General features: G+C 40.2%; 1 protein-coding gene across 1 annotated transcript in view; it reads right to left on the bottom strand.

The window, feature by feature from the left end:
• The window catches only part of TEX11 (testis expressed 11), a 148,176-nt gene that overhangs the window by 57,554 nt on the left and 75,587 nt on the right, over positions 1-15,035 (bottom strand). The window contains exons 6-7 of the mRNA XM_020976509.2: positions 8,970-9,051; positions 8,181-8,259 (exon numbers count right to left, since the gene is read on the bottom strand). Of these exons, the coding sequence (XP_020832168.1) occupies positions 8,181-8,259; positions 8,970-9,051 (161 nt within the window). The remainder of the gene's footprint in view (positions 1-8,180; positions 8,260-8,969; positions 9,052-15,035) is intronic.

Consider the following 15,035-nt stretch of genomic DNA (forward strand, 5'->3'; position numbering starts at 1 on the left):
TAGGTGCTCTTTTCTTTACTGATTTTTTTATATCTATGGATCCTTTTTGTCTCTCTTTGAAGTATAGGCCTCATAGTGCTATTGTTGGTATGCACAGTTTAGGCGACTTTGCAGAGATAGTTCCAAATTGCTTTCCAGAATGACCAAACCAATTCACAGATCCACCAACAGTTCAATAATGTGCTTAGTTTCCTGTAGCCCCTTCCATGTGTCTTTTTCCTTTTTTTTTTTTTTGGTCATCTTTGCAAATCTGATGAATGTGAAGTAGAACGTTAGAATTGCTTTCATTTGTATTTCTCTAATTATTAGTGATTTGGAACACTTTTTCATGTGGCATCAAAAGCTTGAGTTTTTTCCTTAGAAAACTGCCCATTAAAAAATTATCCTTTGACCATTTATCAATTGAGGAATGGCTCTTATTCTTATTAATTTGAATTTGTTCCTTAAATATTTTAGAAATGAGACCTTTATCAGAGAAACCTGCTGAATCACTTCTCCCACTTACTTGCTTCCCTTCTAATTTTAGTTTTTGCAAAAACTCAACTTTTATAAAATCAAGATTATCCCATTTAATTTCATTTGAAGGGTCTAACTGAATATTTTAAAGAATGTCTCCATCTTCATCTTTTACAACAGATAGGCTGCAAATACTCATCTGTGATCCTCTATGTTCCTTTTTTGGTCAGGAACTCTTTCCCTATCAATAGATCAGAAAGGTAGTTTCATCCTTGATCTGCTAATGTCTTTATTATTGTGGGACCTTTTATATTTAAGTCATGCATCCATTTGGAGCTTATCTCAGGATTTGGCATGAGATGCTGAGAGCTAAAATTAATTTTGCCAGACTGCTTTCTAGTTTTCCAAGCAGTTTTTGTCAAATAGTGAGTTCTTATTCTATAGTAGCTAAGATGTTTGGGTTTATCAAATACTATGCCACTAAGTTTGTTTACTTCTGTATGTTGTGTCTCTAATCTTGCTGTGCAGCAGCCCTTAGCACAGTGTCTGGCATACAGTAGGCACTTAAATGTTTTATTGATATGTTCTACCAATCCACCTCTCTAGTTTTAACCAATACCAAGTCATTTTGATTATTATGCTTTGCAGTATAGTTTGAGATCTGATACTACTAGGCCCCTTTCTTTCCCATTTTATTTTCAGTATTTCCCTTTATACTCTTGACATTTTTGTTCCTGAAGATGAATTTTGCTATTGTTTCTCACTATCCATGAGCAATAAATATTTCTCAAACTATTTAGGTCTGTCTTCATTTCTGTAAAGAGTGTTTTATACTTGCATTCACATAGTTCATAGTATCTTAGTAGATAGACTGCCCAAGTATTTTATAAATTCTACAGTTATTTTTAATGGAATTTTTTTCTCTTCCCACTGGGTTTTGCTTGTAACACACAGAAATGCTAATGATTTAAATAGACCTATTTTATATCCTGCAACTTTCTTTAAATTTGTTGTTTCAATTAATTTTTAGCTGACTCTTTAGGGTTCTCCAGATACACCATCATATCATCTATAAAAAGCAATTCTTTTGTTTCCTCTTTGTCTATGTTTGTTCCCTTGAATTTTTCTTGTCTTATTGCTATAACTAGCATTTCTAGCACTATGTGAAACCATAGCAGTGACAAAGGGCATACTTGCTTTAACCTTGATGTTACTGAAAAAGCCTCCATCCTTTCCCCACTATATGTGTCTGCTCTTGATTTTTTACAGATATTACTTACTATGTCAAGGAAAAGCTCATTTATTCCATTTTCTAGTGTTTCTTTTTAAAACAGAAATGGGTCTTAGATTTTGTCAAGATGTTTTTCTGCATCTACTGATGTAATCATGTGGATTTTATTATTTTCGCTATTAACATGGTCTAGTATACTTATAGTTTTTCTCATATTGATCTACACCTGCATTCCTGGTATAAATCCAACCTGGCCATTGTAAATACTAATTTTAAAATATTGTAGCTTATTTACAAATATTTCATTTAATACTTTACATCAATGTTCATTAGGGATATTCTCTATGGTTTTCTTTCTCTACTTTGTCTCACTGGATTCAGGTATCAAGGCCAATTTTTATCAAAAAGAGTTTGGAAAAGCCCCTTATTTTCCTATTTTTTATAAGTAGTTTATATAGTATTAGAATTAATTGATCTTTAAATGTTCTCTACAATTCACTTGTAAATCCATCTAGTCCCATCCTGGAGTTTTGTTTTGTGTTCTCCTTTGGGAATTTATGGTGGCTTATTTGATTTCCTCTTCTGATATTGGGTTATTTTAATGATTTATTTTTCTGCTAACCTGGGTGTTTTATATTTCATAAGCTTTCATCTATTTCATCTATTATCATTTTTGTTGACATAATTGGACAAAATAATTTCCGAGTTTTCTTTATAGGAAACTATAGGAAACTCATTTGTTAATTCTTTTTCTACATTTTTATATGAATAAGTTGCTTTTCCTCTCTTAAAATCAGATTACTTAATTTATGTTATTAGTTTTTTTATGTTCTAATTGTCTTTATTAATTCGATGGGTTTTGTGCTTTCTGTTAATGTCTTCTTTGATTTTCAAAATTTCTACTTGGTATTTAGTTGCTTTGTTGATTTGTTGCTTTTTCTATTTTTTTAGCTGCACACAAAATCCACAGATTTATTCTTTTTGTCTGTTGATGAAAGCATTTGGAGGCACACATATTCCCTTAAGGACTGCAAATCATCTTCATGATTTGCTCTTTGATGGACCAATTCTTTAGGATCAAGCTCTTTGACCTCCAATTTATTTTGCATCCTTTTTTCCCCCACAGCTTGTTCAAATAAGTGCAGGTTGGAGTTGTTTTCATTGTATTCCTCATTTTCTCACTTATAGTCTAAGTTGGTATGAAATTTGATCTTTATTTTTACAGGTCAATAGTCATTCAGAAATTACTGCAACATCACTAATCACTTATTTCTGTTACAACATAGTCCCATTTCATTCTTGTTCCAGTGCCTCTGGACTCTTTTCTTGAAGTAGAAGTGTGATGTGTAGGTAGAATTCTTGTGTGTTATCTATAAACCACTGAATTCTCATTTCCTACTCCTGAGCCATAGTCTCCAAGACATTTTTGTCATCTCTTCCTATGTTTGCCTTCTCAATGAAAGCATCAAGTGTTCAAGTACATACTGATGCACTTTTTGTGGTGGCAAAGAACTAGAAACAAAGAAAGGGCTCCCTACGCAAATGGTGGTTTATGAATGAACTATAAAAAACGACGAATGTGAAGAATCTGAGAAGCGTGCAAAGACAAATATGAACTGATGCAGAATGAAGTAAAAAAAAAGGCAGGAAAACTCTTCATAATGACAAGCAGTTCTTTTTGTAGTAGCAAAGAACTGGATGTTAAGGGATTGCCCATCAATTGGGGAATGGCTGAACAAATTATGGTGTATGAATATAACATTGGAATAAAATGGAATATTATTGTGCTATAAGAAATGATGAAAGGAATAATTTCACAGAAACTTAGGAAGACTTGCAGGAAGTGATACAGAGTGAAGTGAGTAGAACCAAAGAACAATTTATACAATAACAACATTAGAAAGACAAACAACTTAGAAAGTCTTGAGAACTTGGATCAATGCAGCAAACAATTCTGATTCTAGAGGACCCATAATGAAACATGCTTCCCATCAATTGAAAGAGGGGTGACAGACTAGAGATATAGAATGAGAACTACATTTTTGAATATGGCTAATGCAGGAATTTGTTTTGCCTGTTACAAGACTTTTGTTTTTCTTTTTTGTTTTCCAATGGAGAGGAAGGCAGGAAAGAAAACCAAACATTTGTTCATTGAAAACTATACATTAAAAAATAAAGCATATGTTTATTTAATTTGGAGGGCCTATTTGAATATTTTGTAGAATGTCTCCATCTTCATCTTTCACAACAGATAGGCTACAAGTACTCAGCATAAACACTGCAATAAGAGATGATGATTTTTCTTGTTGTTTTACTTCCCTCTCCAAGAAAGCCCTGTGAGCCATCCTTCCATTTAGCTGCAATTTCCTGTTGACTTCTGATTTAATTTATCGCAAGAATGTCAGCCTTGATATCATTCAGTCCCTCCAGCAGTGTGTCCATTAAATCACTGGGCAAGGATCTCACAGTTAAATGAATATATGGCTAAACACAATCACCAGCACACAGCATGTCGCTCCTCTCCAGGCTGTCCTCTGGCCTTCTTCTACCACACCCCAGAAACCTTTTCACCCTGAAGCTCATTCTAGCCTTGGAATTTGTACATTTTCCCCTCCCTTATCTCTGTCTCCTGGGTTCCTTCAAGTCATAGCTCAAACCTCACCTTTTACAGAAAGCCTTTCCCAATCCCTTTAAATTCTAGTGTCTTCCCTTTGTATTTCTAATTTATCCTGCCTACAATGTGTCCATATTTGTTTTCATGTTGTCTCCCCCATTAGACTGTGAACTCCTTGAGAGCAGGGACTGTCTTTTTCATTGTACTCCTGGTGCTTAGCACAATCCCAGGCACATAATGTTTGATGAATGCTTCCTGACCCACTGATCTAAATGACTCTGAAGCAGCACTGCCCCACACCCAGAGATGCTAAAGCTCCAGCCAAAAGTCTATTCCCCAGTTGCCCTACAATGGAGCACATTTCTTGGGGACCCATAAATGTTAGTGAATTCCGCTAAGCCTTGCTCTGAAATGTTCATTCCCTTCATACTCTGTTCAGATGATCACAAACCAATTCTCCAACCTTTACCAGGGAAGGAATCCACTCTGACATGAGCCACACCACTGTAGAGTTGTCAACCTTAGGGCATCTGAATATACTTCACTTATGAACTGTCAGAACCCAGTTCTGCTGATGATGTCAGATTCAACATTAAACAAATTTGGGTTAGAGTTAGCTAACCATAAGCTCAGCTAAATGCTTATGACCCTGTGTAGCCAGTGTGGTCAAATGTTTTAGCACGACTGATTAATTCATTTCTCTAAGGCATCAAAACTGCACCCATTTGAATGACCGGGGAAGGGGGTGGGGGAACCAGTATGAATTTGCGACAAATCTAAATTACATAGTACATGAAAAGAAATCGGCTCGTTGCTCTACAATACTCAGAAACACAAACTAATGGCGAACAAGGATCCTGCCAGATTTGCTGTAACTCACAGAAGTGGATCATTGGTAACTATTTACAATTACAATGAGCCTTGTTGGGGACATTCACTGTTCACAAACAAATAAGCACCCCTGTGAGCTTAACTTGTTCTCCTAATTGGGTTAAGCAGCCCTCTAACAATTATGTTCACATTATTTTACTTATTTGTGAGGTCCATATTTGAACCAGATTAGTCGCTACAATATTCCAGTTTTTTTAGGCCCTAGACGAGGACACGAAACGAATGGACCAAGAGCCAAACTGCCCAGGCTTTGCAGGAAATACACTAGAAACACCTGAGCCATTACAGGGACAAATAAGCTTAAAGCCTGGCCTGGAGGCAGTGACCCTTGTTGTGTGTCCAGGGACACCCCATTCCCAATGCACCAAAGGGTGAAACTTCGTGGTGCAGAGAAACCTTCTGGAAATCAGAGAGAGAACATAACGAAGATGGCACTGGACCCTGGATTCTGCTGTGACCTGCCAGGACTGACATGAGACAAGTCTCTCCTAAGAGCCGGGAAGCAGAAGCGCATCCAGGCATACCCGATCAGAGGTGCGGAAGACCCCATATGTGCATGGAGCTTTCTGACCTTGACAGCACTAGCTTGCAGGAGTTTTACAAATGGACACTGTTAATTTAGTTTGGGCTTTAGTACATTTACCCCCCCCCATTTGCATGAGTAATCCTTTGGGGCCACATGAAATTGGGGGTGAGATTAGGATCTTCGTGGAACTATGGCATGAACATGTATGTGCACAGGCATGAACATATATGTGCAAAGGGACTTCAGATCTAGGTTTAGAGGAGGTACTTGGTTGCCCTAGAAGAGGACAGGGCTTGGAGCACCATCTAGTGGTTGCTGCAGAGATTGCGGTCTGAGAAGCGATCAGCCTCAACCCACCCCACCTTGGAAGGCACATGTCCTTGGCCTGTTCTTTACCCTGCCTTTCCCTCTCTAGTGGCAATGTAAAGCAGATGAGCCTGTGGGGAAGGCTATTCTCTGTCCTACACTTAGTCTAGCTTTGATCCAGAGCTTGTGCAAAGGAAAGGTTAAGTCCAGGCCAGCTCAACTCAGGCTAAAGAGTCCCAACATCTAAACTGGACGTATGTTTATTTTGAGTGTCAGTGAAGTTGGGTAGCAGAGATCATTTCTGCTACACAACATCCTCAACTGAAGCTATACTGCCATTCAAGGAATTCACTGGAGAGAGTGTGCAGAAGGGAAATGACTTACCCAAGGCCACACAAACTCCAGGTAGGGGAGCCAAGATTGCAGAACTGCAGAGCCAGCACTCTTTCCAGCCCTGGCTGGGCAATAGAGTATTAATACTATTAACAGAGGCAGCTAAGGGGTTCTGCAGTGGATAGAGTACAAGGCCTGGAGTCAGGAAGACCTGGATTCAAATCTGGCCTCAGATACTTCCTAGCTGGGGGGGCGCTGGGCAAGTCACTTACCCCTGCTTGCCTCAATTTCCTCATCTGTAAAATGAGCTGGAGAAGGAAATGGCAAGCCACTCCAGTATCTTTGCCAAGAAAACCCCAAATGGGGTCACAGAGACTCTGAAACAACTGAGCAACACCATAACCTCCCAGGGCTGTTATGAAGATCAAGTGAGATAATACTGTACAGTGCCTGGCACGTAGTATGTGCTTAATAAATGCTTCTCCCCTTCTCTTCCCTGAGCCCCCATTTTACTATAATGTGTTCAAACTTGTTATCTCAATTGTATCTCAGCTGATGCTATTTTCCCACCTATTTTGAATTCTTATTAACATTCTAGCACAAAATTGCTTTTCTTTTCAACATTTTTAAAGGAGTGGGGAGGGAGAAGAGACTGGCCATCCCTTGAAACACAGCCCTTTGATGCTGCCAATGAACACGGATTTGACTCCTGATAAGCACAGAATACTCCTTCCACCTCATGGACAACAGAAATTTACAGGAGCCCAAGTTCCTCAGTTGAAGCCTTTTGTCTTTCCCACCAGGCCTAGCTCAGCAGCCTACAAAAAGGCAGCAGGCAGACAAGAAACAACCAGGACATAACTGTACATGTTTGAAGGGCCCTTCTGTTACCCATCACCCACACTTTAAGAAGCTGGCTCCCCACACTGACCATGGGAATTGGCGGCAGGCACTGCTCCCAGAACAGGCCCAAGGACAGGGAGGCCCGGCATTGCAGGTGTCAGCCGTTTTGCCTTTTCTAAACTTGCCTGGCACTTCTAAGCAGTGTCGCTCTATTGTTACTTGTTTCTTAATGTACCTCAAGGGAACACTGGCAATTCACTCTAAATGGTTTGTAAAACTTGTTTGACATTCTTCTTCAGTCCTGCCTGCCAAGAACTCAACTTAGACTGTGATGCAGCAACCCTTCCAGGAGGGTGAGTGGAGGTATGTGTTCCATAGCTCTCAAAACACAGAGACACCATGGATTTGCTATAGCTAGTAATCAGAACTATGTGTGGTGAATTCATTCTACATTGTTTACACTTAGGTGACCAGGCCTTAACATGAGGTCATTTTTTTTTAAACCAAATGCTGTCTTCCTATCTCCAAATACACATTGAAGAGGAGGAGGTTAAAGTGGCATTGTTTTTGTTCAGTAACATGGTTAAGCAAGAGTGTTTCCAAAGTGTCCCATTACTTATGTAAACTTTTTTTCCAAAATAAAGTATATTTGTATTATTTGCCATTCATAATTCCATCCATATTACAAAATCCTCTGTACCTACTAGTAGAAATACAATGGCTTTGTTCTAAAAAATAAAAAAAAAAAATAAACTTGCCCGTCACTCGGATCTTTGATGTTCATTGCATCATTTCAAGCTGAGTGTCAAGGCTTCCCTTATAACTGAGCAGGTTCCATTAGCCAATGAGCAGATGGAGAGGCCTAACAAGCAAATGGCCTCTTTTCTGCACAATGTTAAACAGTGCGGCGTTCTCTCACGTGGACAGATATCTCATAATATGATTAGCATTTAGAGAAAGGAAAGCCAATGTGCCCATACCTTCCATACTCCAGAAGCAACTTAGCCGTGCTCAAAAAGAAATCTAAAGGCACCTCGAGATCCAGGAGTTTCATGGCAGCTGAAGAGAAAGCAGCAGGAACTGGATCAGTGTTGTTACTGATAAAATAATGACTTGCAAACATCTTGTTTTATTTTAAAAAGTGATTCATCAAAGATTCTTCTGGCAGGAAAATGCTAGCCCCAGGGGATCAGCTGAGACAGAGCTACTGATTTCCCCCTCACCCGCTCTCTGAGAACACAGGACTTAGAGCCTAATTTATATTTTATTTTCCTATGGAAAACTGAGGGCAGAGCCTGTGTCCTCCTCACTGTCTCCCTTTGCGCCTACCACTATGCAAGAGCTGAGGAAACAGTTACTGAATGAACAACTGCAGTGTCTTTTTCATTATGAACAGACCCCACAGTGACGTAAGCTTCCTAACTGAGCACATCCTAGGAAGGCACCTATTCTCTGGACCAACAGAGGATTTGGGAAAATCTAGGCAGCTCTATTTGCCTGCTAGGCCCACAAACAAATTAGGCTTCTGATCAGATCAGGTCACTTCATCAGCTGACCACATTTTTCACGTGCTTGCTATCCTTTCCTCTCCAACTTTCTCTTTCTTTCCTTCTAGTTGATACTTGTTCTTTTTCCCCTGAGCTCAGTCCCTTCTCTCTACCTCACCCCCACTTCCCCTAATCCCCAGCATCCAGTTTCTGTGATTGTTAAATTAGAAGAAAAGATGCTGACACTGTCTAGGGTTCAGTGAGGGCCTTTCATTGGCACACCTTCATGGAGTTCTTCATCAGATGCTTTCAGTCTCAAAAGGATTTTTATCTTTAAGTATAATCCAGCTTGATGTAAACATTCCTATTTTGAACAACAAATGACAACAATAGCATTAGTTATTTGGAACACAAAAGGCTGTTTTGTTAGTTGTTACTTTCTTCAGAGTCTTCTCTCCTCTGACACTGTCCCCACCCTGGTCACCTAACAACGGGACTATTACAGTAGCTGCTTGCCGGGGGAGGGGGAGGGGGAGGGGGAGCAATGCGTCCAGTCTCCATTCGGTCATCAAAGTGATTTTCCCAAAGCTTACTTCTGACCACGTTACTCCCTCCCCTCCTCAAACTCTAGCAGCTTCCTAGCACCTCCAGGATCAAAGCCCTTCATAACTCAGATCTCACCTACCTTCTCAGTCTTCTTACACGTTACTACTCCCTGACACACACTATTCCATCCAATGACACTGGTCTCCTTTAAGTCCCAATTAAAATCATCAGGAAGCCTTCCCCAGCTGTCTTAAGCCCAGTTTATCCTGCATATAGCTTGTTTGTACCTATTTGCTGGTTGTTTCCCCATTCAATTGTGAGCTCCTTGAGGGCAGGGACTGTCTTTTGCCTCTTTGTATATTCTCAAAATTTAGCTCAGTGCCTGGTACACAGTGGGTGCTTAATAAATGCTTATTGACTAACAGGGGGATTCCTAATCAAAAGTAAATCCAAGTTTCAAAGTCCATATAACAAAATCCAGCGTATTCCCAAAGATATCTCTCCTGATATTTTATTCATTCCAACTTTAAAATAATCCAAGAAAAAGAATAGGCACATTGGAAATATTTCTATTAAGGGTTAAGAATTTTATAGCAGAAATCAAGGGTTAAACTGTGGAACTATGAGCTACACAGTGCAGGGTTACCCAAGTTGGACAGGTCATAGTGGAAAATTCTGACAAAAGGTGATCTACTAGAGAAGGAAATGGCAAAGCACTTCAGGATCTTTGCCAAGAAAACCCCATGGCCAGTACTAAAATGATAAAAGAGAGGACACTGGAAGATGAGCCCTTCAGGTCAGAAGGTGTTCAACACGTTACTGGGGAAGAACAGAGGATAACTACAGGCAGCTCCAGACAGAACAAAGTGGCTGGGCCAGAGCCAAAGGAAGCTCAGCTACAGCTGTATCTGGTGACGAGAGGAAAGTCCCTTGCTGTAAAGATCAATATTACATTACTAGCGGTGTGACCCTGGGCAAGTCACTTAACCCCATTGCCTAGCCTCATCCTCCCCCCAAAAAAAATCAATATTGCAAAGGAAGTTGGCATGTAAGCTCTATGAACCAAGGTAAGCTGGATGTGGTCAAACAGGAGATGGAAAGATTAAACATCGACATCTTGGGTGTCAGTAAACTTAAATAGATGGGAATGGGTGGATTTAATTCAGGTGATCATTACATCTACTACTGTGGGCAAGAAATGGAGTAGCCCTCATAAGTCAATAAAAGGAAGAGACAAGCAGTACTGGGGTATAATCTCAAAAATGACAATGATATCTGTTCAAATCCAGAGCAAACCATTCAATATCACCGGACTGATCATGGCTTCTTATTGCAAAATTCAGATTTAAACTGAAGAAAGCAGGGAAAACCATCAGATTATACAGGTAAAAACCTAAGTAACATCCCTTATGAATATGAAGTGGAGGTAATGAATAGATTTAAGGGATTAGATCTGGTAGACACAGTGCCTGAAGAACTATGGACAGAGGTTCACAATGTACAAGAAGTAGCAACAAAAAAATATTCCAAAGAAAAAGAAGAGTAAGAGAACAAAATGGCTTCTGATGAGGCCTTACTTTTAGCTGAGGGAAGAAGGAAAGCAAAAGGGAAAGCAGAAAGGAAAATATATATATCCAACTGAACGCAGAATTCCAGAAAATAACCAGGAAAGATAAGGTTTTCTTAAATGAGTAATGCAAAGAAATAGAAGAAAACAGTAGAAAGGGAAGGACAAAAGATCTCTTCAATAAAATGAGAGCTATCAAGGCAGTGTTTCTTGCAAAGATAGGCATGATAAAAGGAAAAAAAATGGTAGGGACTTAACAGAAGTAAAAGAGATTAAGAAAAGGTGACAAGAATACACAGAAGAACTATACAAGAAAGATCTGGTGTGGTCACTGATCTAGAGCCAGACATCCTGGAGAATGAAGTCAAGTGGGCCTTAGACAGCATTGCTAACAATAAGGCTAGTGGAGGTAATGGAATTCCAGTTGAGCTATGTAAAATCCTAGATGATGATGCTATTAAAAGTGCTGCACTCCATATGACAGTAAATTTGGAAAACTCAACAGTGGACACTGGATTGGAAAAAGAGCAGTTAACATCCCAATCCTAAAGAGGGGCAATGCCAAAGAATGTTCAAATTACCAAAAAATTACACTTATTTCACGCACCAGCAAAGTTATGCTTAAGATTCTGCAAGCTAGGATTCAGCAATAGGTGAACCAAGAATTACCAAAAGTGCATGCTGGTTTTCAAGGAGACAAAGGAACTAGAGACCAAATTGCTGGAATGTGGAGAAAGCAAGGAAGTTCCAGAAAAACATCTACTTCTGCTTCATCAACTACATTAAAGCCTTTGACTGTGTAGATCACAACAAAATGCGGCAAGTCCTCAAAGAGATGGGAGTACCAGATCATCTTACTTGTCTCCTGAGGAGCCTGTAGGCGGGCCGAGAAGCAACCGTTAGAATCAAACATGGAACTGATTGGTTTAAGATTGGAAGAAGAGTACAACAAGGCTATATATTGTCACCTTATTTACCTTATATGCAAAGTATATGATGTGAAATGCCAAGCGGGACAAATCAAAAGCCAGAATTAAGGTTGCCAGGAGAAATATCAACAATCTCAGATGTGCAGATGATACCATTCTGATGGCAGAAAGTAAAGAAGAATTAAAAAGTCTCTTGATGAGAGTGAAAGAGGAAAGTGTAAAAGCTGGCTTGAAGCTTAACATCAAAAAAAAACCTAAGATCATGCCAACTGGTCCCATTATTTCCTGGCAAATAAAGGGAGAAGAAACTAAAGTAATGTTAGATTTCATATTCCTGGGCTCATTGCAGACAGTGACTGCAGCTGTGAAATTAAATGACACTTGCTCCTTGAAAGGAAAGCTATGGTAAATCCGAACAGCAGACTACAAAGCAGAGACATCACCTTGCTGACAGAGGTCTGTAGAGTCAAAGCTGCGGCCTTCCCAGTAGCAATGCAGGCTGGGAGAGCTGGACTCTAAGGAAAGCTGAGCACCGCAGAATCGATGCTTTTGAATTGTGGAATTGTGGGGCTGGAGAAGACTTCTGAGAGTCCCTGGGACAGCAAGGAGGTCAAATCAGTCAGTGCTTCACGAAATCAATTCAGGCTAAGGGCAAATACTGAAGCTGAAGCTGAAGCTTAACTCCTTTGGCCACATAATAAGAAGACAGGACTCACTGGGAAAGATCCCGATGTTGGGAAAGAATAAAGTCAAAAGGAGAAGGGGATGGCAGAGGATGAGATGGATGGATAGTATCATGGAAACAATGAATGTGAGCTTAGACAGACTCAGGAAGATAGTGCAGAACCGAAGGGCCTGGTGTGCTGTGGTCCATCAGATCAGAAAGAGCAAGACATGACTGAAGTACTGAACAACAATACACAACAACATCCACAATTCCTCGTCTGGCTCTTCCTGCGACTGAGAGAGCTGGCCAAGGCTTTTGTGGACCGTGTCCACGATACAGAATTGTTATCTGAGCACAGTCAAGTGGCCATGGTCTCTCTGAAGACAGACTGCTCAAGCACAACACACATTCCAAGTAGGGAGTTAGATAAAATAAACAGCACTAAAAGCATCTTCAAACGTGAAAGACACCAATAAGCAAAACATGCTTATGCGTTGCACCATTACCTCCTCCAAAACTGGGCTGGAACATGTGCCCTGCGTTCACTTTCCGGCCTTCAAAAATGCAGGTCTAGGTCTTCCCATCTTGGGAAAAAACCAGGAATTTCCCTGAGCCACCCTAGCAATCACTTGAAAAGTAATTTACACACATTGCCTACATCCCATTACCCTGTACTATCTGGCTTCTGCTCTTATTTGGCTACTAAAATTACATTCCCAAATGTCATCAAAGACTTCTAACCAGTCCTCCTATGTGCCCAGCACAGTGCCCTTAGGCACTGGGAAGACAAAGACAAAAACAGCTCCGCCCATGCCCTCCAGGGCAGACCATCCTACTGAGAGGATGCAACACGTGCACAAGTATGAGAACGCCAAAAGCAAATAAGCCATCAAATACTAAGCAATTTCAAGAGAGTGTATACTTTATTAACCAACTCCTTCCTGAAACTATCTTTTCCCTCAGTCTCTGAAACACTATACCACTTCTTCCCTTTACATCATTCCTTCTTCGTCCTTCTGGTCCTTTACTGTGGACAAGCTCCATGCTTTTCTTTCTCTACACATTCATCTCCATTATCTCATCCATTCATATAACTTCAGCTATCAACTCAATGCCAACGACGCCCAGATCTCCAGCTCTGCCCTCTTCCCTGAGTGCCAATTTCCAATCTCCAACTGCTTATTGGAAATCATACATGGAGAAACTGAAATTCAATTCATACATTCATGAAATATGTCTTCTGCTATCACCTCAAGCTTGTCACTTTCATCCCTTTATGATTTCCCATTTCTCTCACTCTTTCCATCTTTATTCAAATCACTCAATCTCAAAATATCTAAGTCATCTTTGACTCCTCCCACATCCAGTCACTAAATCCCAGAGAGAGAATCTCCCATTACAATGCCTCTCAAATTCATCCCTTCTAAAACAAAACCAAAAGCAGCAGAATTTCAGAGAGGCTTCTATTTGGTCATTCAACTCATTTATTTATTTTTTGCTTAGGCAGTTGGAGTGAAGTGACTTGCCCAGGGTCACACAGCTAGTAAGTATCAAGTGTCTGAGACCGGATTTGAACTCTGGTCCTCCTGACTCCAAGGCCACAGCTCTATCTACTGTACCACCTAGCTGCCCCTGAGGCTTCTATTTGGAAGACATGCATAACAAAAGCTTCTTATTTGCTTGGTAACTGGTGACTTGGCCCCTTGTTTACATGCTTATGCAATTGTTTTATTAGAGGTTATTTAATTCCTATGGCTACTGTCCTCACTCAAGCCATGGCCTTCCACCTTGGCACTGTCACTGCCTCCCAATGGCTCTCTTCGTTTCTCACTCTCTCCAATATAGTTAATGCGATTCATCTTCTCAAAGCATCACTTTCATGAAAGAAAAAAAAAAGCCTTCAGTGGCTTTCCATTGCCTACAAAGGCAAGTCCAAGATCCTTAACCTGACATTCAAGGCTCTCCACAGTCTAATTCTATCCTGCCTTTATATCCTTATCTCCCACTATCATCTCAACACGGGTTGTCTCCTAAATTCTTTTTGTCATCCCCACCTCCATACCTTTGTTCATGACATTCTCAACCTGAAATACCCCTTTCTCTCCTCTCAACATCCCTAAGTTACACATATCCTTTGGACTTCAAGCTCAGGGTGATGGATTCCAAGTCTGAAAACCTGGTTTCAAAAGTGGCCTCTGCAAGTCACCCTCTCTGTTCTAGTCTCCTTCTTTGTCAAATGTCTAAATCTGTGACCCTATGATCCCAAGTGTTGCCTCCTCTATGGAGTCCCTCTGAATTTCTGCAGCCCTTGCTCTATCACTCAATATTTAATCATATCCTTGTGTTTGGTGTTAGTTACCTGTCTCTATCCTCCCCCCAACTACATTCTAGGATCCTCAAGAGCAGGGATCATATCTTATGCTTCTCTTATATTCCCCATAACATTCTATAACTAGAAGGCACTCAAGGACAAGTCAACGAATGAATGAATCCTTAGAGATGGGGTAGATGAAGGAATTGGATGTCCATATATATGGCATGATGGCAAGAGCATTAGACTTTCAGAGTTAAGAAAGTCCTGCTTCCAACAACACTGACTAGCTGTGTGACCCTGGATAAGTCACTTAAATCTGAGCCTT

The sequence above is a fragment of the Phascolarctos cinereus genome, unplaced genomic scaffold (genome assembly GCF_003287225.1).
Source record: "Phascolarctos cinereus isolate Bilbo 61053 unplaced genomic scaffold, phaCin_HiC Scaffold_8;HRSCAF=390, whole genome shotgun sequence".
Lineage (NCBI taxonomy): Eukaryota > Metazoa > Chordata > Mammalia > Diprotodontia > Phascolarctidae > Phascolarctos > Phascolarctos cinereus.